We start from the raw sequence: 27,975 nt of genomic DNA on the forward strand, positions 1-27,975 counted from the left end.
ACTGGATGCTAGTTTCATTTCCAGAAGAAGTCCAATGCATGGTTTGATTGAATAGCACAAAACAGAGTTGACATTACAGTCCAGCCCTCAGTCATTTTCTGTTGGGACACCTTGGGAATATCCCAGCTTTTAGTAGCTGTACCTGTTTATTCCACTAGGTAGCAAATTGCAGCCTGCACAAAACTATGAGGTAGATTGATCAAGGGACTTTGATACAGTGAGTTTAAAGACTTGTTGTTCACCAAACAAACTGTTGTATGTAGACGTGCATGAATCTATACCTATATGGAAAGAGATAACTAGTTAATACATTGATTTAAAAAGAAGTTGATGATATATCAGGATAAACTGGCAAAAGCAAGAGGAGGAATGAAAAATTGCAGTGGACACTGAAAAAAAAACTGCAATGCAGCATGTATAATATCAGTTTGTTATTCATATTGTCATTTACACTGTTGCATGTACATGTAGTATGTTAATATTTGATCAACGTAAAGTTCTTCAAAGTCATGATTATGTCTCGCTTAATGAAATATTTATTTCACTCCAATAAAGGTTCTGAGGAGGCTACATCACAAGGATAAAAAGAAAAACCTGTAATCATCCTGATAACAATCGCATCTGAAATTAACGTCTGAATTTGCAGTAACCTACCAGTCAAAACTGAATGTAAAATCCACAACCTGGCTGTTTTCTGCTTGTATTAGACTATAGTAGCTTATAAAAATAAACGTAGCTTGTACTAAATAAGAAACTTGAGTTGGAAACGTATGGTTTTATTTATTTATTCTTTACAAAAATTTCCACAACCTGTCAACGTGGGAATTTTGTTTGTTACCACGTGTCGTGGTCAAATAGTATTGAATCCTTTATTGCTACAGCCGTTCGTGTGTTGCAATAAATGATTCAATACTATTTCAGTTTTAGATTTGATAAGGGTTTCCCTTAGTGTAATGCACCTGTTTCTCTTCCAAAGACTGTTTTCGCGTGTACTTTTACTTTCAGTTGTAGAGTGACCTACCGTCCACATGACCCGTGAACCTGCAAAAGGACGGAGATGCCAAAACAATGGAACGAATTCGGCCACGCCAAGAACGTTTTTTCTTTTTCTTCTTCCAAACGACAACGTTTAAACCGGCTAACTTGTGAGCTGGGCAGTTCTGTCTTATTTCTGTACTGGTGATCCAGGAATTTGTGTACGTCAATGATTTTAGACGTCGTTATTTTCCTTCCATTTTTTGATTTTGAATCCATCCTAACGTTACTTGATTCTGAAGGAAAGTGCCACGCTAATTTATCACGTGATACACGCACCGTCCTCTGTCACGTAACTAACACAGGTAGTGCCAGCGTTTTGCAACTAAAGGCAGCTGAGTACTTAAGGTGGTGTGTATTATTGCTAGGCGTCTGGTTAAAAACCGCACAGTGAAAAGGCTCGACATTGGTTGATTTGTTTCTCTGACAAGCTTTGGAGTAAACAAGCGTAGCTGACAGAGGCAGTGAGGTAAGCTCAGCTTTGGTGGCAGTTAACATTCACTTTTGAAACTGCGAAGTGAAAGAACACAAATCATTTATCAATCTGTTTGCTAGCCAGCGTTAGCTAGCTGTTCAGCCTGCAACAGCATGGTTTTCAGTTGTTACGCTGTAACACAAAGTTATATCGTGGCAAAGTAGCTGGTAAACTGACGAACTCGATATCCAGACTCATAGCTAGCTAACTGTAACTGTTATTGGTACTGATTAACGCTGTCTGTGTAAGTTGCCTAGTTGCTTAATTTAATGTTAACTATAGGTTCTGGGATTTGTGACATTCAGTATCTGTAGCTTTGTGTATCCATGTGGCTCATTCAGCATATAGGAAATCTGCGGTGAATAAATTTCAGATAACTGCTAGACATTGTTTGGAAGTAAATTAGGAAATTTCCACATAGTGAGAGCATATCATTTTGTTATATCCACCAGACTGTAGTTTATTTTTTTTTTTGGTATTGGACAATCAAAAGTAGTGACAGGTTTGATGCCCCGTTATCGACCAAGATGGGATTGTTGGCCCATCTGTTAGCTCCCTATTTTAAAAAATAAAATGCCAGTGATATTAAGAAACAATCTTTTCACACCTTCGTCTTGATCTCGCGATCACCTGGTATTAAAATCTGTGCCTTGGTGGCTCCTTTACGTACACCTTCGCCGTGAAGGCATGACTGTTTTATAAGACGTGCGGTCGAGGCATATTCATAATCCTTCATCAAAACATGAATATGGAGAACTTGTGTATCAGCTGTGGGGGCACATTAAGTGCAGATTTCTCTCACTCAGGTGTCTTATAAGTTCGGTGACATCAGCACTTCGGCTCAGCTATTTAGGCATGCTCACTCCACGAATATGAACGTTGCTCTTCGCGCACATTTTGGATTGACTCTCTGACATGAGCTACATTAATCTCTGATTCACTGGAGGTTCAAAAGAACTGCATTCGCCATTTGTTGTGAAACCTGGAGTTTCTAGACTAGAATACAACTGACAAATTAGGTCTGATGGTGAGTCATGTTTGCTGTATGACAGTCAAGTTGAGCCAGATTTCTGATGTTGTAGGTTGTATTCCTCTTAGAGAAATTGAAGAACTCAAAATGTGTCATTTCTTCCAGTCTTCTGAATGGCTTGTTCCACTGCGTTATAGAAAATTGTATATTTTTCAGTGGAATCATGTTGCGTCTTTTGAATGTTTTGCACAGCCTTGCCCCTTTTTAGTCGTTTGCATGCAGCAGTCAAAACTGTAGGATACGTATTCTGTTTACTGTTCTACATGGTTTACGTAGTTAAGACTAGCTGTAAACAGGACATTTAACATTTTAGTCTCGTAGAATTTGCTGAAGCTAGCCATAAGTGTCTTTCTGTTGCTACAGATGATGCATGCTCAATATTGTCACAGTATGGAGTGCTCTCAAGCTGTTTTTCTGTCTCATGCCTGTGCGCTCATTAGCTGTGCCCTGTTAACTGTTTTGTCAGTGGAACATTGTTTGGTTTGAAAGTAGGCTTGAAATACACATGGAAAGAAAAGATAAGTGTTAACCCTGATATGGCATGACCTGTTTGGACTGTGTGGCACGGCTGGTTTTATTAGCTACAGTCAGTGGTGTTTTTAAATAATTGAAGTGGCGCTGCTAAGAAATACACTGTAGTTGTCACGCCACGCAGGAGGAGCCTCCCCAGGGAGGATGACAGTTGAGATTTAAGCTGTTTTCGTTCGTCTCCTCAATCCTGCTGAGACTTGCCTGTTTGTGTGAAGCCAGTTTATGCAGGTTCTGTGTGCAGCAAGGCTCTGAAGAGGATTGAGCTGTGAGAGAGAATTGAACCCCTTCACAAAGCTCAGTGATATTATGACCTCCCAATCCTGTTGAGATGGCCTTTTTTTTTTTCTTTTGTTACGTTTACCTGTTGCTGATAATGTGTGTTTTCATTTCAAGTAGAAAACCGTGTGGTCTTTTCTTAAACACCTTTCCAGAAACAAACCTTTTTCATTAATCTAATGAACTCCCTCAAGGAAAAATAAATAATCAAGTGCACTAGTTTTTCCATTTTTTTCCATTTTGTAAAAAAAAATGTTTGTCTTTGCTAACAACAACATACCCTCAGCTTGAACTGGGTGGGCAACACAAAACTGTTTCCCACACCGTGGCGGTAGCATTTGGAGTGTCAGAGGTGAGAACCCTCCCAAAGCCAGCTTCCTGTACAGACCCACCCTGACAGAAGGCTGGGTCACAGTCATAAAGTGTGGTTCCATGGTTAATGTTTTACTCTTGGGCATGGTTCCATTTTTCACTCATTGTTCAGACAGTTTAAAATCACTTTGTGCCTGTAAACAATTGAATAGTCCTTCTGAATGTTTTGTCTTCAGAAGCTTTTGCAACAGCTCAGCTGCTGTGCAGTCCAAGCTTTTTATCATGGATAGATTCTGTGGCATTAGCTTTTTTTGGATATAGGCCGATCTCAGTCTTTAGACTTGTACTCTGGCACACAATAAGAATCCTTGTCATTGCTGTTCCCTAACAGCTGTAAATCAGGCTGTAGTGTACAGCGCCAGCCAAAATTTTAAATGAATGAAAGTTGATACACTTATAAATATATCAAGTTTAATAGATAGATTAAAAATACATTTCTTCACTTACTTATTTTATTTATTATTGTGTATTGATTTTTTTGTTGTAAGTTGCTAATATACTAATGAGTGCTGTCAGTCACATTGAGAAATCATAACACTTGCCAAACAAGTTTAGTAAGTTTGGGCCTGTTCTGAATATGTCACACCAGAAAACAAGAAAATCAGTTTAAGGCGTAACTAGAAATGGGGATAGTGGGATCTGATAATGGATACATAAGCTAAATAAAACTGAAATACAGTACTTAATATTTATTACTTTATTTGCTATTGTTGTATATGTTTATAAGTAGGTGTACACTTACATACATGTGTACTGATGAATACAGGTGCTTATATGTAATTCTCATATGTGTTGTCCTCCATACCAATTAGTTATGCTTAGGTGAGAACAGAGATGATCAGTATGTCTATTTACAAAGCATAAAAAAGACTGCTTTTCCTCTGTATTGTCTAGACAATAAGATGTCCTGAAAAGGACACAGCAACCAGTGTGAAAATTTGGTGTCTCTGTTATGTAGGCTAGCAAACATGTGACCTCTCTCCCTTGCTTGTAGCAGCCTCCCTGTGAATACAGACAGTGTACTTTGAACTCTATTCTTGATAAGTGTGTATGGTACTGAATGGCTCCTTCTGTTTTCGTGTTCTCTGTGAGCTGGTCATTGTAAAATTGATTTTTTTTAGTTATTTAGCCAATTTATGCTCTTAAGCAGAGGGACGTTCAAGACTTATGGCATGATGCTTTAAATATCACAGCAGAGACGACAACAGAAATAATAAATCTATAGAGCAGGCTGAAATGCAGTAATGACAGACAAGTGGAAAACAAAAAAACAAAATAAAAGCAGCAGTTATTATAAACAGTAATGTAATTACCTGATACTAGATTGACCTTATAGCTTTACAGTGAACTGCAGAAGCTCTTTCAGTGTGTAATATTGTAGTGGTCATATGGTGCCAAACAATTATTTATAAGAGCAACATTATAAACAACATACTATATCATATTTAAGGTGATTAATAAGTAGTGCTAAAAAAATATCAGAATTCATTTATGGATTGAGTGATAGTTACAGGTAACTCGCCGGCTCAATCCCGCCTGTCACATATATGTGAATTATTACATCTTGAAAGTTTCTTGGAAAAGTATGTATGTATTTGAAAATGAATCCCAGGTTAAGTGTGAATCTCCAGGACCTCCTGGAGGTCACATGGCAGGAATTTAGATGACATTATTGTGAAATGTTCCAGGGATTGACTACCATTGAATGTCATAAAAATTTGCAAGAATGAGGCATTGTACAACTTGAAAACACTGTTATAACAAGGTGTTCGGAAACCAGCTAAATGACCATAGATGAAGGGAATTTGAAACACCAGGTTAAAACTGATTTTGAAACACCCTTCTTGCAGTGTTGGAAAATCTCTGGGGTTTTGAAAAAAAGTGATGGAATCTTGCCCTGTCCGAAGAGGATAAACAGTAAAAATGTATTATCATCTGCATATTTCTGACTAATTAATGTGTTGCCCAATGTGCAAATTGGTCAAAAACATTGATTAAGTTTTCTATATAATTCAGGGGATGTAATCCACTCTGTTGTATTACTTTTCAGTGTTAGAGCTGTTAGACTTGACAAATGACAAATGACAAAATGTCCACAGCACTTTTAGCCACTCCATTCCCTGTTCTATGAAATATGATGAATTCTCTAGCTCTGTCTTTGATCAGAAAGAATCAGCTGCTGTTACAGTATGAAAGTGAACCCTGGAAGGCAAACCCATGTGTCATGTCCTAACATATTTAGTACATTTATGTACAAGTATGAACAATCAACAAGCAGTTATGCTTCTTTCAAACAAATAAGACTGATTTGAGCCATTTGAGCCAAACCTAGTGTGAAAAGCCCTGTTGACTATAATGCCAATATAACAGTAGCCTAAATGTTCATACATACTCACACAGAAGCCTACCATACCGAATACTCATTGGTTCAGTTGTTTGTTACGTGTATGGGGAACTGCAAACAAAAACAATGCTTTTTACAGGAATGGAACCCTGGTTTTCCTCTGTAATTTGCAGGTGAAAATACAGAGTAGCAGAATTTTTTTTCTTTGTGATCTAGAGTTTTGCCAGACAAAAAAACCTTCAAGGTGTTCAGTGCAACAGCAGCATATATGGTACTCATCAGATGTGGATTGCAGATAGTGTCTGACAACACTGTAGGCTGGAGACTGATGACACATTGTGACCTCTGCAGCTAACAGCTCATTCACAGGTGTGTGCTCTCTGTCATTATGCTTCTCTTCCAGTTAAGTAGTGACAATGACATGCGTGTAGTTGGCTATTATTATGTTAAGAGGCAGCCCTACGTAGGGCTGTTTTTCTCTATCCAGCTATCTAACAAATTTTGTTGCATTAAAAATGCAACGCTCTAACCAGATGGCATGCAGCAGTCTGTCTGCTACGCAAAACCATGTTGTGAACTGCACGATCTGCAGGTGAAATGAAGAGCTACATCTGGACTGGTTATGTTTTACTGCATGTCAATGTAGGGCTGCAGAACACACTTTTATTATTGTTGGTGATTGTGGGGGGGGGGGGGGGGGGGGTATACACAATCATCTCAGATGAACTTCATATTGTTAACAAACATTCCTCAATCATTCATATGAACAAATCTGACATTTAGGCTCTGTATTCCAAAAACTACGTTGGATATTGTAATGTTGAGCATAATTTTTCTGTATTTCCAATATGTCAGAAATCATGTACATAGAAGAGCACATTTTTTGTGGAAGTGAGCGTGGGCATATCTTACTGAACACCAGGTTTATTTCCTTGTGCCGTTTGGATACATATATTCTACAGAACAGCATGCTACCTTAACAGCTGCAGTTGTTATCCTTGGCTTGTCTAAATGGTAAAATATGCGAATACCCTTGATCTGCCTAGAGGGCAGCAGTTTCTCACATGCCCCAGCTTGTTTTGTTGTGTTTAGAATAACAACATAGAGCAGACACGTGAGTCCCTGTAAGACTCTTTGAGTGGATTATGCACATTTTGTAGCAGGTACAGTGTGCAGTGGTCAGATGAAGGTTCACTTCAGAATGAATTCCCCAGTATTTATGCTCAGGAGTTAAACAGGGAACTTTGATGCAGCTGATGGGGAGCTAACTGAATAGGCTGTACAAGTGAGCTTCATTCATAATGCATTTGTTTCAAATGGCACACACCACAAGGACAGAGTGAATGGTCAGCATGCACTATGCAGTATATGGCTCATGAATTCCAGTGGGAATACTGCAGCTCCACTGTTTGAATCCTGCTCATCAACAGCACACATGCTGAGATGCTTATCAGAAGATGAACAGTAATGGAAAAGAATGGGGGAGGGTGAAGCTAAATTTAAACACAGATGATAATCTGTTTTGACAGTTTTTATTCATCCATCTCTCTCTAATGAAAATCGCACTGCAATGTGTGTAAGTGGAAACACCCTTTTGGGGAAAAAAAATTGATGAAAGTCTGACTGGTTATGAAACAGATTATCCTGTGTACTGTGGTGTATGTATTGAGTATATTTTCCTGTATGCATCATTTGTAGACTTTGTACTGCCGGAATGTACTGAAAAAAGGAGAATTAATTACCATATTATCAGAAGGCTATAGCACAGACAAAGCTTTTTGTGAACAAGATATGTACATTTCAAATGAGAATTTTATTCATGCATCAGTAAGCAAAGTTCATGAATTGAAAGGACAGGCATTCCATAATTAGAGTATTGACTTGTTTTACCACTAGTTGCCATGTGGATTGTGACAGGAATCAATTTCATATGTCATTTTACATCTTTTCAGGGTGTTTGTGAACTAGTTTTGTACAGTTGGACCTATGCTTGATGAGTCATAATAATATTTAATGTTCTTACTCTCTTGGACATTGCTTTTAGGACCATCACCCAGATTCTCTGTATCTGAAGACCAACCTCTTGCCACACAGCTGTAAAACGATGTCGGTATGGATTTTCTCCTCAGCGTTCAAAGGGGCAATAGCAGCAAGTACTTGCATTGGAGACCAAATTCTACATTGCTTCTGATTCAGAGACGGAGTCTGAGCTTTCTGAGCCGGGGCATGTTCTGCAGTTCTGCGTTTCCCCTATGTTTCTGTGTGATTGGAGCTCGGAAGCATTTACACAGACCTGAGCACTGAACTATGCGTCCACTAGCAGCACTCTGTTTCCTCTGTGGTTTCTTCCTTGCATCAACTCTCAGTGAATTTCTTGGTTGCATCCCAAGGAAAACGGTTCCCTACCATGGTAAGGCTCCTCCCACTACCTTTTCTCTTTCCATGGTCTCTCTTTATTTTGTATCAATCCTGAAATATTCCATTACCTTCCCCATATGCAAGTTATGATTTGAAATATTAACTCTTTTAACTCGTTTTGAAGTATTAACTCTTTGTGTGTGGTGTGCAAGCTATTTGACTGTTTGCTCTAAAAGAATACAGTATGTGTATCAAACTTATATTAAATTTTAGGGGTCTGTGAGCATGACTTTTTTGGTTTTGTTTTTGATGTTATCACCAGTAGGTGGCAATATCAAGCTGTTTAGAGAGGATGGTGTGTGGAATTATTCCACTATGCTTCTGCGGGAGGACCTGGGTTTGCTGTTCCTGGGGGCACGGGAGGCTATCTTTGCCCTGGACATTAATGACATATCCAGCAAGAAGACCCAGGTAAACACTATGCACGGTTTGTAGTGTCTGTTTCATTGTTCATCATAAGACCATAGTTTCCTTCTGTGATAGTTGTACAGAAGTCAGTTTCCTTAGGGTTCATCTTTCAATTGCAGGTTTACTGGAATGTCACAGAGGAGAAACAGAGAGAATGCACTTACAAAGGAAAAAATGCTGATGTAAGTACGTACATAAATACATCTGTCTTAAGATTAAACCTGAGCACACAGTTCTCCAAAGTTGTGCATGCTATTAAAAAAAATAAAAGAAAAATAAAGGACAAATATGTCACAGGCAGTATCAAAGTAAATATGCCAATAAAGCAATTTAAGACATGAAAGAACTTGTACATGTGTATTATGTGATCTCACACAATGCAATCAGTTGTCTGTAGGGTGAAGGCTATAATCACCTCTGTGATGCTGTTGATTGAGGCTTGGCATGTTAACAAATTGTCTTGTTCCAGACTGAATGCCGTAACTACATTCGGGTCCTGCATAAAATGGATGACAACAGAATGTATGTTTGTGGAACAAATGCGTTCAGCCCAATCTGTGATTACATGGTAAGTGTAGCATGTCCAAAGCAACGGAACATATTTCCCGAAGGAGGATTTACTGTTTTATAACTCACAGCCACACTGAGACCCATGAGACCTCTCAGTGAAATGCATCATGAAAAGTCCTTTTTTATTTTCCCTTTGTGTCAAATTACTATAAGATTTGAACACAAATCTACAGTTTCTTTTATGGCTAGTTAATTCCTGGTTATTATTTGCAGATTAATGATCTAGGAAGTTATTTAGGTTTATTTTGAACACGGTTTAAAAAGTGGACATTCTTTATGAAACTAATAAAATTATTTTTGGAAAGCAATAACAAATTACATATTATTTTCATTCAACCTGTGGGAATTTTGTCAGTTCTTATTTCCAGGATATAGAGTTCGATTGAAAATCTGATTGAAAATTGAAAAATTGTTAAAACAAATCTGATGAAATCAATGTGGCTTATTCCTGGGCTATTATTAGATGTCTCAGTGGCAGCTCTTATATGAGTGTCATTTGTGAATGGTTGAATATTTGACAGACATATGCTGAAGGACAGCTGAAGCTGGAAGAAACACAGGGGGAAGGAAAAGGAAAATGTCCCTTTGACCCTTTCCAGAGGCACTCCTCAATCATGATTGGTATGTGTTTTCTTTGCCACTGTGGCAGATGACTCTGAAAGGCTGTGTCAGATATACACTTGTAAATAGAAGGCTGTAGAACCTGCATCACGCTTCTTTCCGTCGCAAATGTATCAGAAGCAGGAGTGTGTTATTTTTCAACACTTTGCATTAGTAAGATTCTGTGGTGGTCAGACTCTATAACATAGACTAGGTTACCTTGTAGCTCATGTAACTCACTTCTTTTGCTGTACTCTCCTCTAATCCCTGTGTGTCAGATGGAGACTTGTACTCTGCCACTGCCATCAACTTCCTGGGATCTGAGCCAGTAGTGCTACGCAGTTCTCTCACTGCAATACGCACTGAATTCAAGAGCTCCTGGCTCAACGGTCAGCAATCTGTTTGTCGATATCTGCATATACAGTATGTTTGTCTGTGTGTGTGTGCACATACACACATTAGTGGTTCACATGCCACTATTTTATGTGGAATATTTAGAGTATAGGATGACTTGCAATAACATAAAGTAAGATGTTCAGAAATAGTTTGGTTACTATTTAAGTAATATAATTACATGTCAGAATATTGAGATTAACATATCTGCACAAATCTAAGGGTTAGATTCATAAATGGTTGATATTGATTGAAGGATAAATGATTTTGGTAAAAACTGGCGCTAGAACTGCACCTCACATAGCCGTACAGGACTTACTTAAATTACAATCGGGGTTCTGCTTTGTTATGGTGTGATTTCAGAGCCCATCTTTGTCCACATGGATGTGGTCCGGGAGAGCGAGGATAGCTCTGATGGGGACGATGATAAGGTCTACATGTTCTTCAGCGAGAACGCTGTGGAGTACGACTTCCCCAGTAAACTGATGGTGTCACGTGTTGCCCGCGTCTGCAAGGTACACGCTGTAGTTTACACTCATCCCTCTTTTGGCTCATCCATCTAATATGAGACCATGTGCAATAATGTTATGGCTGCAGAAGTGAAGACAATCCAGACTCACAATGTGACCAATGTGCAGGGAGATTTGGGTGGTCATCGGACACTACAGAAGAGGTGGACATCATTCTTGAAAGCCCGCCTAGACTGCTCTGTCCCAGAGCGCAGCCTTCCCTATATCGTGCAAGATGTCTTCCTGTTGCAGCACAGCGACTGGAGAAAAAGTATCTTCTATGCTGTGTTCACTCCACAATCGTGAGTCATCACAACAGAATCTCTTAGTCTTAGTGTCTGTGAATGGGACAGCTCTGTGCTTCATTGATATTTCTGTCACAATTTTGTTGCATATTGTAAGTATTGATTTTAATAATGTTAAATAATAATACTAATAATGATAATGTATTTGATTTTCTACCATTTTTTGTAAATCACTGAAACAGCATCTCTTCCAAGACTGCTCATAACATTAATATGCAGCTTCCATTAATTCTGTTGTTTGGATGTTCGAATGAAATAACTGCCAGGACATGACCAATTTGGGGCATTAACCAATAATAATAATAATAATAATAATAAATTTCGTCTGAATATGATAATCGTTGGGCCTGTTAGCATAAAATGCGGTACACATGTCCTTCACAAAACAATTAAATACATTGTGTTGCTAAATTCTTCAGATGTGTGAAGAAATATGGTTGTCACAATACATTGAATTTTGACATTCTTGAACATGATGATGGTAGCAATAGTAATAGTACTAGTGGTGTAATTATTTATAATACACTGTAATCCTAATAATGCTCAACATCGTCTGCAAACTGCAGAAAAAAAACAGAATGTGATATGTAAGAAGTATAACAGTCCAGGTTAGAAACATGCTGCATATCAATAAACTACAGACTGGTGATGTCATGGATTATTAGAGGAAGAAATCACATGGGTCACAAGAAGGATGCAAGAGACTGGGGGACAGGAGTACCACCCAATGAGAGGAGGATCTGAACGTTTACGAATGTCAATATGGTAGCGTGGTACTGTAGTAAGCAGATCTAAAGGCTTAGACAAATAAGCAAAAGGTGTCTTTCTGGACTGTATGGCAGGGGCTCTTCAGATGTGTCAGCGGTGTGTGCATACAGTGTACCATCCATTGGAAATGTGTTCTCCAAAGGGAGGTACAAGACACCAGTCACAGTGGAGACCTCCCACATGAAGTGGGTGATGTACAGTGGAGAGTTGCCCGTTCCCCGACCTGGAGCTGTGAGTCCTCATCATTACTGTAATTCCACTTGGTTGACAGTGAACAAATTTCACATAGGGCTCTTATCCTGTCTACTTTTGTTCTTTGAATTGCAAAAATATCATTCCAACAGAAAATGTGGAGCGACATGAAGACTTGTCCAGGTGAATTATGATGGAAATTGTTCAGACAAGCTCTGAATGTGTGGATGTGTTTGGCTTGTGGTGCAGTGTATTAATGATGCAGTGAGGAAACTGGGCATAGAGAGCTCCCTGGGACTGCCGGACAAGACACTGCAGTTCGTCCGGGACCGACCACTCATGGATGAGGTCGTGCAGCCTCTGAATGGGGGACCACAGCTGTTGAAGAAGGGGTCCATGTTCACTCGTATTGTAGTGGACCGTGTGACAGCACTGGACGGGCAGAGCTATGATGTCATGTTCATCGGCACAGGTACACTGTCCCAGACTGCTCACATGGAACCCATTCATCAGTGAATCCTGTACTGTGGAACAGGGCAGTGACAGTGTGTGTGGTGCTTTACTCATAGAGAACGGCTTTGTGCAGAAAGCTGTGAACTATGATGGCGAAATGGTGATCATTGAAGAGGTGCAGCTGTTCCAGTCCCCAGAGCCTGTGAAAATCCTGCGTCTCTCCTCCAACACGGTAACTATGAGCTCTCTATGAGCAGTTTCAAATCCTCATACTGCTCAGATACAAATCTATTATTATCTCTAACACAGTTCTGTAGAATTGACTAAAGAGAACATTTTCTCTGTTATTATTATTGCTATAATGGCAAGCTTGCCTCAGGTCTGTTTTATAGTGCATTATATTTGATTTGTTTTCCTATATCCCATTTGACAATGCATGAGTATGGTACTCATCACAACAATTTCAGCATTGTCAGCATGCTTCTTCTGGCACATCATGTTGACCTGAAGGTGTGTGATTGTGTTGTCTGGGTGATGTGATTAGAGACTGAGTCACCTCACTGAGTAACTGCAGGTCATGTGATATGTGAGATCAGCCTGTGAATGTCCTGCATGTCCCTGCTGTTTCAGAGCCAGCTGTATGCAGGATCTGAGACTGGCGCTGTGCAGTTGGCGCTGAGTGAGTGTGGTCGCTACACCTCCTGTCTGGACTGTGTCCTCGCCAGAGACCCCTACTGTGCCTGGGACTCCACTGCTGCTGCCTGCACTGCTCTGTCCAGCCCACGCTCAACCTCAAACACGTACGCTCTGCAGGCTGACACCTTCATGACATGTTATTTGCCATCATTAGCAAAAAAAAATGTATCATTCATTTGATACACAACATACATGATGTTGAGACAATAGGCTGACAAGCCATACCCTGAAAAGCAGGGTTTGTTTATTGGAAAGATATGAAAAGTTATCTATGATCTATGAGTTACATCACTGTTTTGTCTTTCAGGGACCTGATTCAAAGTGTGAAAGATGGAAATGCTTTCCTGTGTCCAAAACCAGGTACATGTGTCATATTTCAGACATTTTTAATTGGTGCTCCTACCAAAAAGGATGAAGGATTCAATATTTTTTTCCATACATTTTTCAATCATAGTTTTTTAAAGTGCTTGAGCAGTTATTATTGATGCTGATTAAGGGTTAAAATGCTTAACATGCAAGATTATACAGACATGTTGGTAGCATATTAATTGTTTTTCCTGGTGCATCTATTTCAGTTATTGTGAAACCTGAGAACTACACACTGATCCCAGGAAGCAATATCAATCTTCGGTGCCAGCCTGACTCCAACCTGGCTCAGATGCACTGGTACTTCAATAACAAGCCAGTAAACACCTCAGACACCAAGTACTTCTTGTATAGCGAGGGGATAATGATCCTGGATGTCTCTGCTGCTGATGAAGGCCAGTACAGCTGCCAGGCTGTGGAACAGGTGAAAGGCCAACAGTACCCCAGAACTGTGGCAGTGTACCACCTGCAGTCCAGAATTGAAGCCACAGAGCCTCCCCCAACAGTGTTGCCCACAAAGGGTCCAGTTGTTACCCCAGAGGTGACACCAGACCGAGGACCAACACGGGGCGAGGAGTCTCCTCTCCTTCCACAGTCATCCAGTGAACATGGCAAGCTTGTGGCCTTGCAGGTGTCTGTGGCTTTGGTGTCATTGCTGCTGGTTTCTCTGCTTCTGTGGAATGTGCACCAAGGACACTTCTCTCTGCTTCGGTGCTTTGGTGCCAGGTCGGCAAGAAGGTCAGGGCTCGGACAAGCACAGAGCCCGTCTGCAAACTCTCACCAGGTGCCCTTTCAAGCTAAGGTGTCCTCAGAGGACAAACTACTGGTAACGCCGTCAAACTGCAACACCAGTAATAATCATTCCAGCGGAGACTCTGCTGGCAATAGGAACCACTGCCTTTCTCCCAGAGTCGTTTCCCCAATGGATGTCTTCAAGTACATTAATGATGAATCTGAGATTTGATCTGTTCCTGATGGAGTGTTCTCAGGAAAAGGGCAGCTTATTAAAAGGACAACCATTTCATGTGCTGTGTGATGAGAATTTATTCACTATTTTGTGTTACCTTCATGTTTTATGTACAAAAATGTATGTGCAAACCTTACACAAAAAATATGCACAGGTACCCAGAGGCAGTTTGACATGACATAATCCTGAATGCAAAAACATGACAGTGTTGTAGCTGAAGAGTTTGAAATACCACATGTACAACAGGTAACAAAGTAGCGGAGTTAAATAAGATTGCATCATCATAGAAAATTTTGTTACCAGAGACATGAATAACTTGGCCTTTACTGAAATATGTTCCAGAACTTTAACACACATTTAATGAACAATAATAAAGTTGGTGTTAAATAAGTACTTTTTTTGTCAGGTTTTAGTTAGTAAAAGATCTGGATAAAATTTCCTACTGTAATGTAACCAGCTTTCTGACAAACAACTGGTTCAACAAGACCATTTATATGTGATCAGCACTGGGAAGTTGGGTGATTGGCACAAAGTAATTCAAAATTAAGGAAGTGGTGGCTCAGCTCAAGGAGAATGTGGCATTCTTATGGAAACCTCTTGAACCCATTGATCCCTATAGCAAGGAAACACGTTTCCACTAGAGTTTTGAGTTTTCCCAAGTGGTATCCTATGCAGGTCCTCCACTTGAGCCAGAGACTATGTTTATAGCTCCAAGAAAGTATCAGGAGACAGGTGTGAGGGAGTCAGTTGTTCACCCCTCTAGCAGATAAGACCCAATCCTTTTAATTGCCCAAATACTGGAATCAAATTCTACATTCTGTGAAAGGAGGTAAGTATTGTAAACACTGATGTAACATTAAATCATTGTATTATGGTAAATGGCTTGGAGGTTTATAAATATATCACCCTGGATTTTGTAATGACTGGTCATTACAAATTTACAGTTGACTAGTCTGTTGTTTAAGCAGACATTTTGCAAAATTGCTCAACCTGCTGGTTCTGAAAATGGGTAGTTTTGTTCAGTTCGTTATTGGCAATGACTTTACAGCTGCTGAACCTGGTGGATTAACATGAGGGTCCAGCAGAGCAGTGTCACATTGCAGAAGACTAAATCAAATGCCCTCAGACAATGGCTAAGTAGGCAGCATGCAGCTTTTCACTGTTAGCCTGTGACTGGTGAGCTATTAGTAGCTTCATCTAATTGATTTGTTTTTCCTGCCTGAGCCTGGAGTTTTGACATTGATGTACACCTCCAAAACGTATTGAGATCCTCGCGTTTTACAGGGGGTAATTATCGCTTTTTCAAAAGCAATCTCTTCTTTAAGTTTATGGGCGGCGAAGTTCCGAAAATATAAATGTCCAGAAGAAATTCTCGTACCAGCACATGAGCAACTGCTTTTGCTGTAAACCCGCTACTCGAGAATTTCCAAGAACTTTCCATAGCTCTCTACATATTTTATAGCCTAATGTATGCAAACCACGTATAAACATGTTTAATTCTTTTATCTTAAGTACGGGGCCAGAAAAATGCGAATGTACACGTTACTCAGATAACGACTATAATAGCTTTCGCTCAAGCGGGCTATGTTATTGACGAACCTCTATCAAGGGCTTTTGATTTGAAACACTACTTCGCGATTTCCTACAATCAATAAATCAACAAAATTTATTCTGATTTTAGTAATTTATCAGCCGACGCCAGAGATCTTCATAGTTCTCATCTAAACTGTCTCAACTAGCACATGCCGCGTTCTTGTGTATTTTTCACTTGTGAACATTAAGGGAAGGATGAACAGCATAGCAACAGTAACTAGTGGGAGCTACTACAGTAATAGCAGCCCCTGTGACGTAGCGTCTCCAGAGCTTGGAGAGTCGGTATCTTCGGTCACATTTTCAATACTAGACGTCCTGTTGATCGTTCGAGATTTGAAGAGACAGATAAGGTGTGCGTTTATTTTAGGTTAACTGAAATACATTTTTGTTTTCTGAATAATATGATTGATCTGAAGTAGGACGCTGGCAGTTTAATTCCTAACACAAAGATAATTACGAGAGTTTATTAAAGTTTACAGATAGGCTAATTGGGGTATTGCTAAAAAAAAAAAAAAAAAAAAAAAAACCGTTTATGTTGACGCATATTAACATTGAGTTCTTTTTCGGCCTTCGTGCAGTTTTCTATTAAAGTTACGAAAAAAATTACGAAATCTGTTTTATAACAGCCTGGCAAAGTTTGGAAACCTTTTTGTACGAGCTGTGCTACACTATTGCATTAACAATTTCACAGTGAAAAGTGAATTTACTCCTTAGCAAATGTATGTAGACACATACCGCAGTCTTGGATAAAGATTATACGGTATGTTGATACAGGGGGGGGTATTAATACATTAATGCATTAATACATGTTTTTCATGAAAATTACATTTCAAGACAGTGATCTAAACTGTTATATTTATTATTCTTGGTTTTGTATAAAAAGATTGTAATGCAGCTCATTCTGATAAACATTGAATGTGTCAATGGTGAACAGAACAAGAACAACGATTTTTAACGTTGAAAGAAATTCCTGTCTCACTGTTTTGTTTTGTTTTTTTTTGCCTCATCCTGTCTTGGTGTATTCCTAGGTGCTGTAGTTAGGTAAGTAGTTTTCCTGTCTGAGGATAGCAGGTTTAAATCTATTATGAGTCACTGTTTTGCCTTGAAATAAGGCATGTACATAATGATTTGTCCCAGTAGATCTATCTGGATAAGGTTGTCCGCTGAGTAAGCAGTATTAAGTGGACACTATTAGAGTAACAACTGGAGTGGTGGACATACGTTATGAGCATGACATTTTTCTTGCACATCAGGTACTGGTGGACCACCTAATCTTATTAGAAAATGATGTCATGAATTAAAAGTTCATGTAATCAGCTCCTTACTGATTCCAGCTGCAATGCCTGTTAGTGAATGGTGGCATGCATAGGGATGTAGCTGGCTCCATTGCCCTGATTTTGAAAAACGAGCATCGCACAGTATCCTAATCACCTAAAAGCCACATTCTTGGTGCTTAGCTGTGAAAGAATCTGAATACAGATTATCTCTATCAGAGGCAGCATCAGAAAGTGCTTGAATTAGACTGATGCCTGTATTGAAACTGATTCAGGGACAGGCTGAGCTTTCTGCTGGCATCTGCTCTACAGCTCTGTATTTCCTGTATGTTTGTATGTAATCAGGAGTGAAGACTGATACAGACTTAGACAATGAAGCATGCATTCAGTTGGAATATTGTCCTTCTTCTGCCTGCTCTTTCCTGCTCTGGTGCTCAGTAATGCTGTTCCACGGATAACTGTCCCATACCAGGGTAAGACTCGTCCTCTCTCCCCTTTCCCAAGACTTTTCAATGATGTATCTATGTGTCCATCTACCTGTCTGTCTCCCTGTCTGTCTTCATGTTTAGCTAGAAGACACTCATCTGAAGTCACACATGACTGATATGGCATGATACATTGAATGTGTTTCACAGTGGCAACAAAAACAATATTTAATATGAATTTAATATAAAACTGCCAGAATTACAGTAAACACCTAGCAATAAAGCAGTGCTGAAATAAAAACATATAGACAACCAAAAAAAAACTAGTGTCTGTCTAACAATTATCCTTAAGAGCAACCGACTTATATCACACTAAAGTGAATGGTGAAATTCTCCTACAGTTTTAGCCACCTGTTATACAACACATAATCACATACATAACACATGTACTTTCAGGGATATGTGATGTTGACTTTATTTGATGTTAGATGGCACTATCAAACTGTTCAAAGAGGAGGGGACCTTTAACTACACAACTTTTTTGCTACGGGAGGACTTGGGTTTGCTGATCTTGGGGGCACGAGATGCTGTTTACGCCCTTGACTTGAATGATATTTCCACCAAGAAATCTGAGGTAAGCACTATGCAGCCCTGGTGTCTTTGCATGTCATCTATTTGTAATTCATCCCAACAGTCATATAGTTTCTCTGGAAACAGTCACGTGTTTCCTCTGTACTCATCAGAGTATCTTCTGCAGGTTCACTGGAATGTCATAGAGAGTAACAGGATACTATGCTCATATAAGGGAAAGAATTTTGAAGTAAGTCATTACACTGCTATGGAAAGGTTCTGTGCATATGGTGATTTTTGCTGTAACTCAGCCCATGATATGGGATCTACATGTTATAAACATCACAACAACACATAACTGAAATTCTGTTTATGTTTGTTTACAAACAGTAAAGCAAAAAAGCAACTGCGTTGTGCTTAGATTTCTGCAGGGTTTAGAGTGTAATCACCGCTGTGATGCTGTTAATTGAGGCTTGCCGTGTTTACACCCTGTCATGTTCCAGACTGACTGCCGGAACTACATTCGAGTCCTGCATAAAATGGATGATGGCAGAATGTATGTTTGTGGAACCAATGCATACAGTCCCACCTGTGGTTACATGGTATGCGTGCATCACCACCTCATTGCTGATGTAAAATGACAGTAGTTCTGTTTCCATTCCTGATTCCTGTTAATTATCTCCTGTGTGTTTTTAACCAATTATGGCTAATGTCTCTCATAGTAGATGACTATATTGCATGACTGTGTCTTTGTATTGAAGAATTGTATGCATGTTTCTTTTGATGTGACGTTTAACAGACATATTCTGAAGGACAACTGAAACTGGGGGAAAAATTTGAAGATGGCAAAGCAAAATGTCCCTTTGATCCATTCATGAGAGCCTCCTCTGTGATGCTTGGTACGAATGCCCTTTCCACCTGTGTGTTCTCCCACCAGGAAGGTGGGATGGGTGAGGATAGATTACAACAAAGGGCAGAATTCTAGTTGGTTAGAAGATAAAATCTTTTAGTTGCTATTTTTATTTGGACAGAAATATATGGAAATGTCATGATGTTGGGTGAAGTGCATTTTCTAGATTAGGCACAGTTAAAGACATAGTGTTTAATTCATCACATACAGTATACAGCCCCAAGATTAATAAAATATTGCCAGTGTCCCAGTGCTAATTCTGTGTTCTGCCACAATCCCTGTCTATTAGATGGGTACTTGTATTCGGGCACCTCCACCAACTTCATGGGCTACGATCTTGCTTTTATGCGCTTCTCCCTCAACACATTCCAAAGGAAACCCTCAGTGCGCACTACTGAATCAATAAGTGCGCTTAATGGTGAGAGTTCTCTCTTTCCACTCAATTTGTTCAATTTGTCTCAATTTAAATATGTATAGAGTTGTGTGTTCTGTATAAGTGTAGAATGATTTGACATATTCTGAAAGTTTGAGGATACAGTGTTTACACGGCAATACTGGATTTGTAAAATGATATAGCCTTGGAATATTCTGTAAAACAGTTATAAATTTAAGAGGTAGATTAAGAAATGGATGATACGTTTATCGAGAATAAATCAATTTAGAAAAATAACCACGTCATAAGGTATTGTAACAACTTCTTATAATACCTAATCACTTAATTGTCTTTACTTAATAGTATGACTTTTATAGAAATATGCGTTTTCCTTTGCCCGCTGAGCAATGTCACATGATTGTGTTTGAATTTAGAACCCATCTTTGTCCACATGGATGTGGTCCGGGAGAGTGAGAACAGCTCTGATGGGGACGATGATAAGGTCTACATGTTCTTCAGTGAGAACGCTGTGGAGTACGACTTCCCCAGTAAACTGATGGTGTCACGTGTTGCCCGTGTCTGCAAGGTACATGCTGTAGTTTACACTCATCCCTCTTTTGGCTCATCCATCTAATATGAGACCATGTGCAATAATGTTTTGGCTGCAGAAATGAAGGTAATCCGGATTCACAATGTGTGCAATGTGCAGGGAGACTTGGGTGGTCATCGGTTGCTTTACAAGAGGTGGACATCATTCTTGAAAGCCCGCCTAGACTGTCCTGTCCCGGGTTCTGGCCTGCCCTACGTCGTGCAAGATGTCTTCTTTCTGCAGCACACTGACTGGAGAAAAAGTATCTTTTATGCTGTGTTCACTCCACAGTCGTGAGTTATCCCAACAAAATCTCTGTTTGCCGTTGTAAGGCTGTTATGTGGATAAGTGTCTGTCACAATGCTACTGCTTGTTTTGTTGTTGCTGTGTTTAAAAAGCTAAGGAACAAAACAAGAGAAACAACAAAAAGCTCAGGGGTGGGGGGGGGGTCCTATTTTGTGTGCTTGATTTCATTTCATCTGAAATTGCAATTACTTAGTTGAAATGAGCTTTACCTCATTTTGTCTCTGTTACTGTTGGTCTGGAGGATAAAGATGGGGCTTGCTAATAACTTAGATCAGTTTTTAGACCACTAAAGAGGTAACTTCCCATAATGCTCTTGCTGGTAAATCCTTGGAAAACAGGGATTTTTATATTAGGTAAAATTGGACTGAGTGATTATGTGATAGACTGACAGGTGGAGACACACTGGAGTCTAAATGCTAAATGCTGAAAGAATGCTAAAATGCCTGGTTACTGAAATATTTAAAAAGTGTTCACAATGAGACAAAATGTTAATGAGACAGGTTAACATTCTGTTTATTAGATCAGTTTAATGGCATATGTAAATGGGGAAGCTGAAATAAGTACACTTTTAAAATGACCTTTACTGAGAGAATAGTTGTTATAAAACCAGTACACAGATGGGGATGAGAGTCCTGGGTTAGAAGTGCTAGTTAAAAGAAAAAGTGCTAAGGTAGAAGAAAAATGCAAGAATGGGGAGTTGGATATAAGTGTTTATAGTGTGTCATATGATATGTTACTGTGGTATATAGGTGTACAGTGGTTGTACCACTCTACCCCTCCATTTCCACCCATCCTCGTAATCACCAGTTGTACATTAGGCTCCTCTCACAGTGACAAGCTCTGCACTCACACTAGGAAGCAGACTCAAATGGACTCACAGGCACCCGAACAGCTTGCAGGGTGCTGAGGGCGGGGTGATGACAGGACATAGCCGATTTACACACCACGGCACAACAGGGCCAGTTTGTTCCACTGCTGTGGGCTCCCGGTCATTGTTGGCAGATGGGCTCGAACCTAGGCCATAGAACTATGTTTGGAACAAAGTGAACTGTCTGAGACATTCACATGTGTAGGTATACAGTGCTAGAGAAGTAACAGGGAGGTGTCTTTCTGGATTGTGTGGCAGGGGCTCTACAGGTATGTCAGCAGTATGTGCATACAGTGTATCAGCCATTGGAGACGTATTCACCAAAGGGACTTACAAGACACCAGTCAAAGACACCTATCCCGTGAAGTGGCAGACTTTCCAAGGAAAATTACCTAACCCCCGACCTGGAGCTGTGAGTCATCATCATTACTGTGACACTGTTCGGCTGACAGCACTAATTTGACACAGGATTCTACATATGTGTCAAGTTATGTTATGAGTTGTTGTAAAAATATCATTCTAGTAGAAATGTGTAGAGAGCTAATGTGGAAAGCTTATTTTTCCCATGTACTGCTTGATAATGGGCACTGTTCAAAAGAGGTGTACGAATGCATGAATGTGATTTCCCTGTGGTGCAGTGCATCAATAACGTGGCAAAGGATTTGGGCATAGACAACTCTCTGAACCTGCCAGACAAGACCCTGCAGTTTGTCTGGGACCACCCGCTCATGGACGAGGTTGTGCAGCCTCTGAATAGGAAACCATTGCTGGTGAAGAAGGGGTCCATGTTCACTCGCATTGTAGTGGACCATGTGACAGCACTGGATGGGCAGAGCTATGATGTCATGTTCATCGGCACAGGTACACTGTCCCAGACTGCTCACATGGAGCCCTGGAGCTATAATCCCATCCATCAGTGAGTCCTGTGCTGTGGAACAGGGCAGTGACAGCGTGTGTGGTGCTTTACTCATAGAGAACGGCTTTGTGCAGAAAGCTGTGAGCTATGATGGCGAGATGGTGATCATTGAAGAGGTGCAGCTGTTCCAGTCCCCAGAGCCTGTGAAAATCCTGCGTCTCTCCTCCAACACGGTAACTGTGAGATCTCTGTGAGCAGTTTCAAATCCTCAAACTGTTGGGATGTAAATCTCTGAGTTATTATTTCTATAATGGCAAGCTTGCCTCAGGTCTATTTTATTGTACATTAGATTTGATTTGTTTTCCTATATCCCATTCTGACAATGCATGAGTATGGTACTCATCACAAAAATTTTAACATTGTCAGCATGCATTTTTCTGGCGCATCATGTTGACCTGAAGGTGTGTGATTGTGTTGTCTGGGTGATGTGATTAGAGACTGAGTCACCTCACTGAGTAACTGCAGGTCATGTGATATGTGAGATCAGCCTGTGAATGTCCTGCATGTCCCTGTTGTTTCAGAGCCAGCTGTATGCAGGATCTGAGACTGGCGCTGTGCAGTTGGCGCTGAGTGAGTGTGGTCGCTACACCTCCTGTCTGGACTGTGTCCTCGCCAGAGACCCCTACTGTGCCTGGGACTCCACTGCTGCTGCCTGCACTGCTCTGTCCAGCCCACGCTCAACCTCAAACACGTACGCTCTGCAGGCTGACACCTTCATGACATGTTATTTGCCATCATTAGCAAAAAAGATTTATCATTCATTTGATACACAACATACATGATGTTGAGGCTAACAGCCATACCTTGACAAAACAGGGTATATTTATTGGAAAGATATGAAAAGTTATCTATGATCTATGAGTTACATCACTGTTTTGTCTTTCAGGGACCTGATTCAGAGTGTGAAAGAAGGGAATGCTTTCCTGTGTCCAAACCCAGGTACATGTGTCATGTTTCAGACACCTTTACTGGGCACTCCTATGAAAAAAGATGAAGAATTCAATATTTTTTTCCACACAGTTTTGAAGCCATAGCTTTTTAAAGTACTTGAGCAAAGTTATTATTGATGCTAATTAAGGGTTAAAAATACTTACCATGAAAAATGGAAGATTACACAAACAGAAATATTAATTGTCTTTCCTTGCGCCTCCTCTGTTCCTGGTGCATGTATTCCAGCGATTGTGAAACCTGAAAACTACACACTGATCCCAGGGAACAATATCAACCTTCGGTGCCAGCCCGACATCAACCTGGCTCAAATGCACTGGTACTTCAATGACCAGCCACTCAACATCTCAGACACCAAGTACTTCTTGTATAGCGAAGGCATGATGATCCTGGATGCCTCTGCTGCCGATGAAGGCCAGTACATCTGCCAGGCCGTAGAGCAGGTGAAAGGCCAACAGTACCTCAGAACTGTGGCAGCGTACCACCTGCAGCTCAGCAGCAAGGCCACCCTTCTGCAGGGAAATGTAATGCCTTGGCAGGTGTCAGTGACTGTGCTATCAATAATGATGTTTCTTCTCCTTGTGTTTACTGTGTACCAAAGACACCACTCTTCCCTGGAGGTACGACCTGCTGACCTTAACCTCCCATCAGGCATTATTCCAGGCCAAATACTGATGTCTCCATCCTCAGTAATAATAAACATTCCACAGTAGCCTTCATTGGTAAAAAAAAAAACAAAAAAAAAAACAACAACATCGATCAAAATGCTTGCATTGTCTAGACATTGCATTCAATGAACAAATTACTCTTGAAACAGAAGTCATACTGTAAGTGCTGTTCCAAATTTATTGCAGTATCACATACATTTTATGAAGTTCTTTATCTTACCTAAATAAATATATATAACAGATGACAGAATCCACCGTATTAGTCTACCAAGCAAACACATGTACCTAGTGACAGCTAGCAAATCTAAATAAACAAAAACTACTTTTCTTTGCAAGGCTTGGCTAGGTACCATATTCACCTAGTTTTCCCATCAGATGTGCCATCCCGAATGAGACATTGGGTTTGTGCTTCTACCCACCTAGCTTATGATGAAGCTAGTAAACTAAAACTATGTGAAACTATTATCCTTAGTGAGGCATAGCTAACTGACTAGCACATTTACTTTTACCACTACTTTTGCAAAACACAGTGACATGTTTAATTATATCACTATCTGCTGGTCACATAGTGAACAGTATCTAGCTATCTAGCTAAACAACTAAAAACTACTGACTTCTCTCACTTAAATGTCTGCAATTGACCAATCAGTGTCATTATTATTGCCCAGCCAGGTACAACTGTTGTCCACAACAGCAGTCTGGCCCATATTAATGAATAATATTGTATTATCATTTCAGTCTTGTTCACCAGGGTCTGCTAAAAATTACTAGCCAACAAGTATACAATATAACTTCACTACATAGTATACTAGCCAGCCATGTTGTAGGTCATCTATGTAGATTACTTATCATTGGTCTGCAGCTGCTCATGAATAACTGCAGGGCCTTGAGAACAGTATTTTCATTAGACCATAACTACCTGTTATTTTTATAAGCACAATGGGGGATTGAAAGGAGTAACTATTGACACAAAATGGCATCCAACCAGTTCTTTGCAATGTTAATCAGTTTCAACCAATCAGATACAGACACAGTCACATGGCTGTGCAGTGGCCCAACCAATCAGAAACAGGATATTATTTCTGTCTGCAATCATGGAACCAATGTCTGCCATACATATCCAAACTTATCCATTGAAAAGTTTGGATATGTAGGCCTACATTTATTTCTCTCAATTTGCAAAAGTGTTAGCTTTTGCCTTGACCACTCAGTGTCTTACCAAAAGGATACCACCGTGCCTTTGGCTCCATGTATGTGATTCTGCTAGTTAAGTATTTGCATGCAGAAAAAAAATTGAACTTTTTTTCTGGTTTTTTTTTGTGTGGAAAATAACCATAGGTCTTTGCTCTTGTATTTATGGGCAAAAAAACTGATCTTAAAAGATTTACGTTTTTTGTACTCATAATTGTTATTGTTGCATCATTTGTAATGACTTTATGTATATATTGAGCTATGATACAATGTGCAGAAATAAAACCTGTCTTGTCAAAAGTGTTACTTGACATTAGTAAGTCCTTGATTCCATGTTTCTCTTCATTACTTCAGCCACTTTGATTGATCTGACAGAGTATTGCAATCTGAAATCCATTCTGGAATATTCTGTAGTGGTAATACACAAAATCAGGACAAATATCTAATTCACTAGCTAGCTAAGTAGTTTAACTAGCTGTCCCAAATCCAGCAAAAGCAGGATTAAACTGATTTTGTAAAATGAAATGTTTGCCTTTTACACCCCAATGTGCATCGCCTAATAATCTCAATCTAGCAACTGACACATCACTAGAGGGTGCTATTGAGCGGTGCAAGTGAACCCTGGCCAATAAAACCTACTGATCTGGAACGGAACCAATTATATTCCACCACCAAGGACTCATGCAAATGTCTTGACTTTATGGCTTATAATCCATTTCAAACTCAGCCATTCGGGAGCTTGGGGGAGATACAGGCTCTGTTGTTCAGCAGCATAGGCTGAGTGTGCCACCTTGGTTCCATCTTGTCAGGACAAGTGGTTGTCTCATTTGCAGCATATCCATTTTAATGTGATTTTTAATCTTTTTAAAAAGATTAAGATTTATTTTAACTGTAAATAGATTATTTTGTTTCCCCACAATACTCCAGCAGGTTAATTCTCTTGAAAACAACAAGGAGAAAATATATTATACCTTGTTGTACATGCTCCTTGTTCACCACTTCCATTTGTTATTTAGGAAATTCATGTATGTTGATGGGTTAGTCAAATGTTTAAAATTTTCTCCAAGGCGGCGAAACAGCACTGAATTTACAGATACAAACCATTTCATCCCCTTTAATAATGGGTCAGAGGTGGAATCGTTAATGATCCTCCAGCAAAAGACAAATGCTCTTTTTCTTCTATCTCCATGAGCAGACATCAATGATGGTCTCCTGTTTCTCAGTGCTTTCACAGAAAGATGTGAATAAAGATGTCTTGCAAAACTGCCCTTAAACAGAGCATTACTCAAAAATAGTGAGCAGCAGTACTCTCCAGCTACTCTCCAAATCTGCCCTGGTTCAGATTTGGAGAGTGGCTGACATTTATTTTGTAAGACGCTGGGTTCCATAAGCAGCTCAGTATACTGAAACATTTCTTTTCTACAGCACATCGAAGAGCTGATGCAGACACACATGAAGTTTATGGCCCGTTAGATATGTCAACACAATGTTATTATGCATTTTTTATTTACTTAAGTACTTTGACTGGTTAAAAGCAACGGACAACAATCATGAAACTCAAACAACAGAACTGAGTATTACACACATAGACAAAGCGGAAATCCTCTAAATTACAGAAATCAAATCAACTTGATGAAATCGAAACTTATATACAAACCAACTGGTGGACAGTGTAGTTTGAGGGATGCCCCCTTTTTTGTCATAGCAATGTGTAGTGCATTGATAATGGTCAAATGTCAACCTTCAGTCAATGGCTGGATTCTTACACAAGCAGCATCCACTTCTGCAATAAACAATTTACTGTACTACATAAATGCTGCCAGCTGTGTCAAGCAAGAACAAAAATGAAGGTCACATGTGTGCTGCAACATTAGTGCAAGTACATTACTTAAAACAAGTAACTTGGAGCTTGGAATGTGCCTCCTTTCATTACAGCCATTGCTGTAGGTCAGCACTGGGTGTGTGCTTTGATGAAAATGGACACTTGCTGTGTATAAAGCATGGGCCTGAATGGATGGAAACAGCTCTCTGCCTGACCCTGCGGTATGCAGGGCATTCAGCCTGAGTGAGATGGTGTGGAACTGCACTGGTGTGTGAGGAGGTAGGTTATTGTTCCGGCTAAGGCAGAACGCAGGTCAGGGGTCAGGCCTCAGCTCACTGCTCCACCACCTCTGAATCATCTATCTACTACACACAATTACTCTGCTTCAACACAAAGATGCTTTGGCTGTATCCCCCCACATTTATGTCTTTTCAAATCTACACATCTATCCAAACGATAGATAGAACACAAAAGAACTCAGGTGTTGCTCAACTGCTTTAACTCGTTTTTTGATCAAAATACTGTTGCTGGTTTAGAAGAACTGGGTTATGTTTAGTAAAAATGGTAAAATTAACATGGTTTATAAAATTTGTTTAATTTACTTGGTTCTTGAAGCAAGCAATGGAAGTCACACTAACCGGGAAAGTGAAAATTATTCTTGTTAAATTTAGCTTTGTATGACACTTGGTTAGCTGGGTGTTTTCTGCCGCAGGAGCTGTGTAAGTAACCCAAAGTGCTACCTGGGTAATAAATTAATATAAATATTTAGCATACATAAAAGACAAGTAGCTTAACCATGAAGTTTCCTCTAAGA

At 39.8% G+C, this 27,975-nt stretch overlaps 2 protein-coding genes across 5 annotated transcripts; both read left to right on the forward strand.

The window, feature by feature from the left end:
* Positions 1-1,262: 1,262 nt before the first annotated feature.
* Positions 1,263-15,047, forward strand: LOC118772611 (semaphorin-4E-like). 4 transcript variants are annotated; one of them, XM_036521107.1, is made up of 15 exons: positions 1,263-1,340; positions 8,108-8,473; positions 8,744-8,892; positions 9,009-9,071; positions 9,359-9,457; positions 9,981-10,080; positions 10,338-10,448; positions 10,816-10,967; positions 11,091-11,263; positions 12,109-12,265; positions 12,476-12,698; positions 12,796-12,911; positions 13,310-13,479; positions 13,683-13,735; positions 13,951-15,047. In XM_036521107.1, exons 2-15 carry the CDS (start codon positions 8,371-8,373, stop codon positions 14,703-14,705), a joined length of 2,424 nt encoding a protein of 807 aa, XP_036377000.1. In that variant the 5' UTR covers positions 1,263-1,340; positions 8,108-8,370; the 3' UTR covers positions 14,706-15,047. The 4 variants fall into 4 exon arrangements, with proteins under 4 accessions (XP_036377000.1, XP_036376998.1, XP_036377001.1 ...); XM_036521105.1 differs by lacking the exon at positions 1,263-1,340 and adding an exon at positions 1,379-1,504; XM_036521108.1 differs by lacking the exon at positions 1,263-1,340 and adding an exon at positions 1,379-1,504 and having other exon boundaries at positions 8,747-8,892.
* Positions 15,048-17,954: 2,907 nt separating this feature from the next.
* Positions 17,955-27,888, forward strand: LOC118771136 (semaphorin-4E-like). Its single transcript, XM_036519028.1, has 15 exons — positions 17,955-18,048; positions 18,489-18,634; positions 18,758-18,820; positions 19,074-19,172; positions 19,370-19,469; positions 19,770-19,898; positions 20,288-20,439; positions 20,563-20,735; positions 21,875-22,028; positions 22,255-22,477; positions 22,590-22,705; positions 23,054-23,223; positions 23,419-23,471; positions 23,709-24,100; positions 27,874-27,888. Exons 1-15 carry the CDS (start codon positions 17,955-17,957, stop codon positions 27,886-27,888), a joined length of 2,079 nt encoding a protein of 692 aa, XP_036374921.1.
* The last annotated feature ends 87 nt before the right edge of the window (positions 27,889-27,975 follow it).

Source organism: Megalops cyprinoides, chromosome 2 (genome assembly GCF_013368585.1).
Source record: "Megalops cyprinoides isolate fMegCyp1 chromosome 2, fMegCyp1.pri, whole genome shotgun sequence".
NCBI classification, from domain to species: Eukaryota; Metazoa; Chordata; class Actinopteri; order Elopiformes; family Megalopidae; genus Megalops; species Megalops cyprinoides.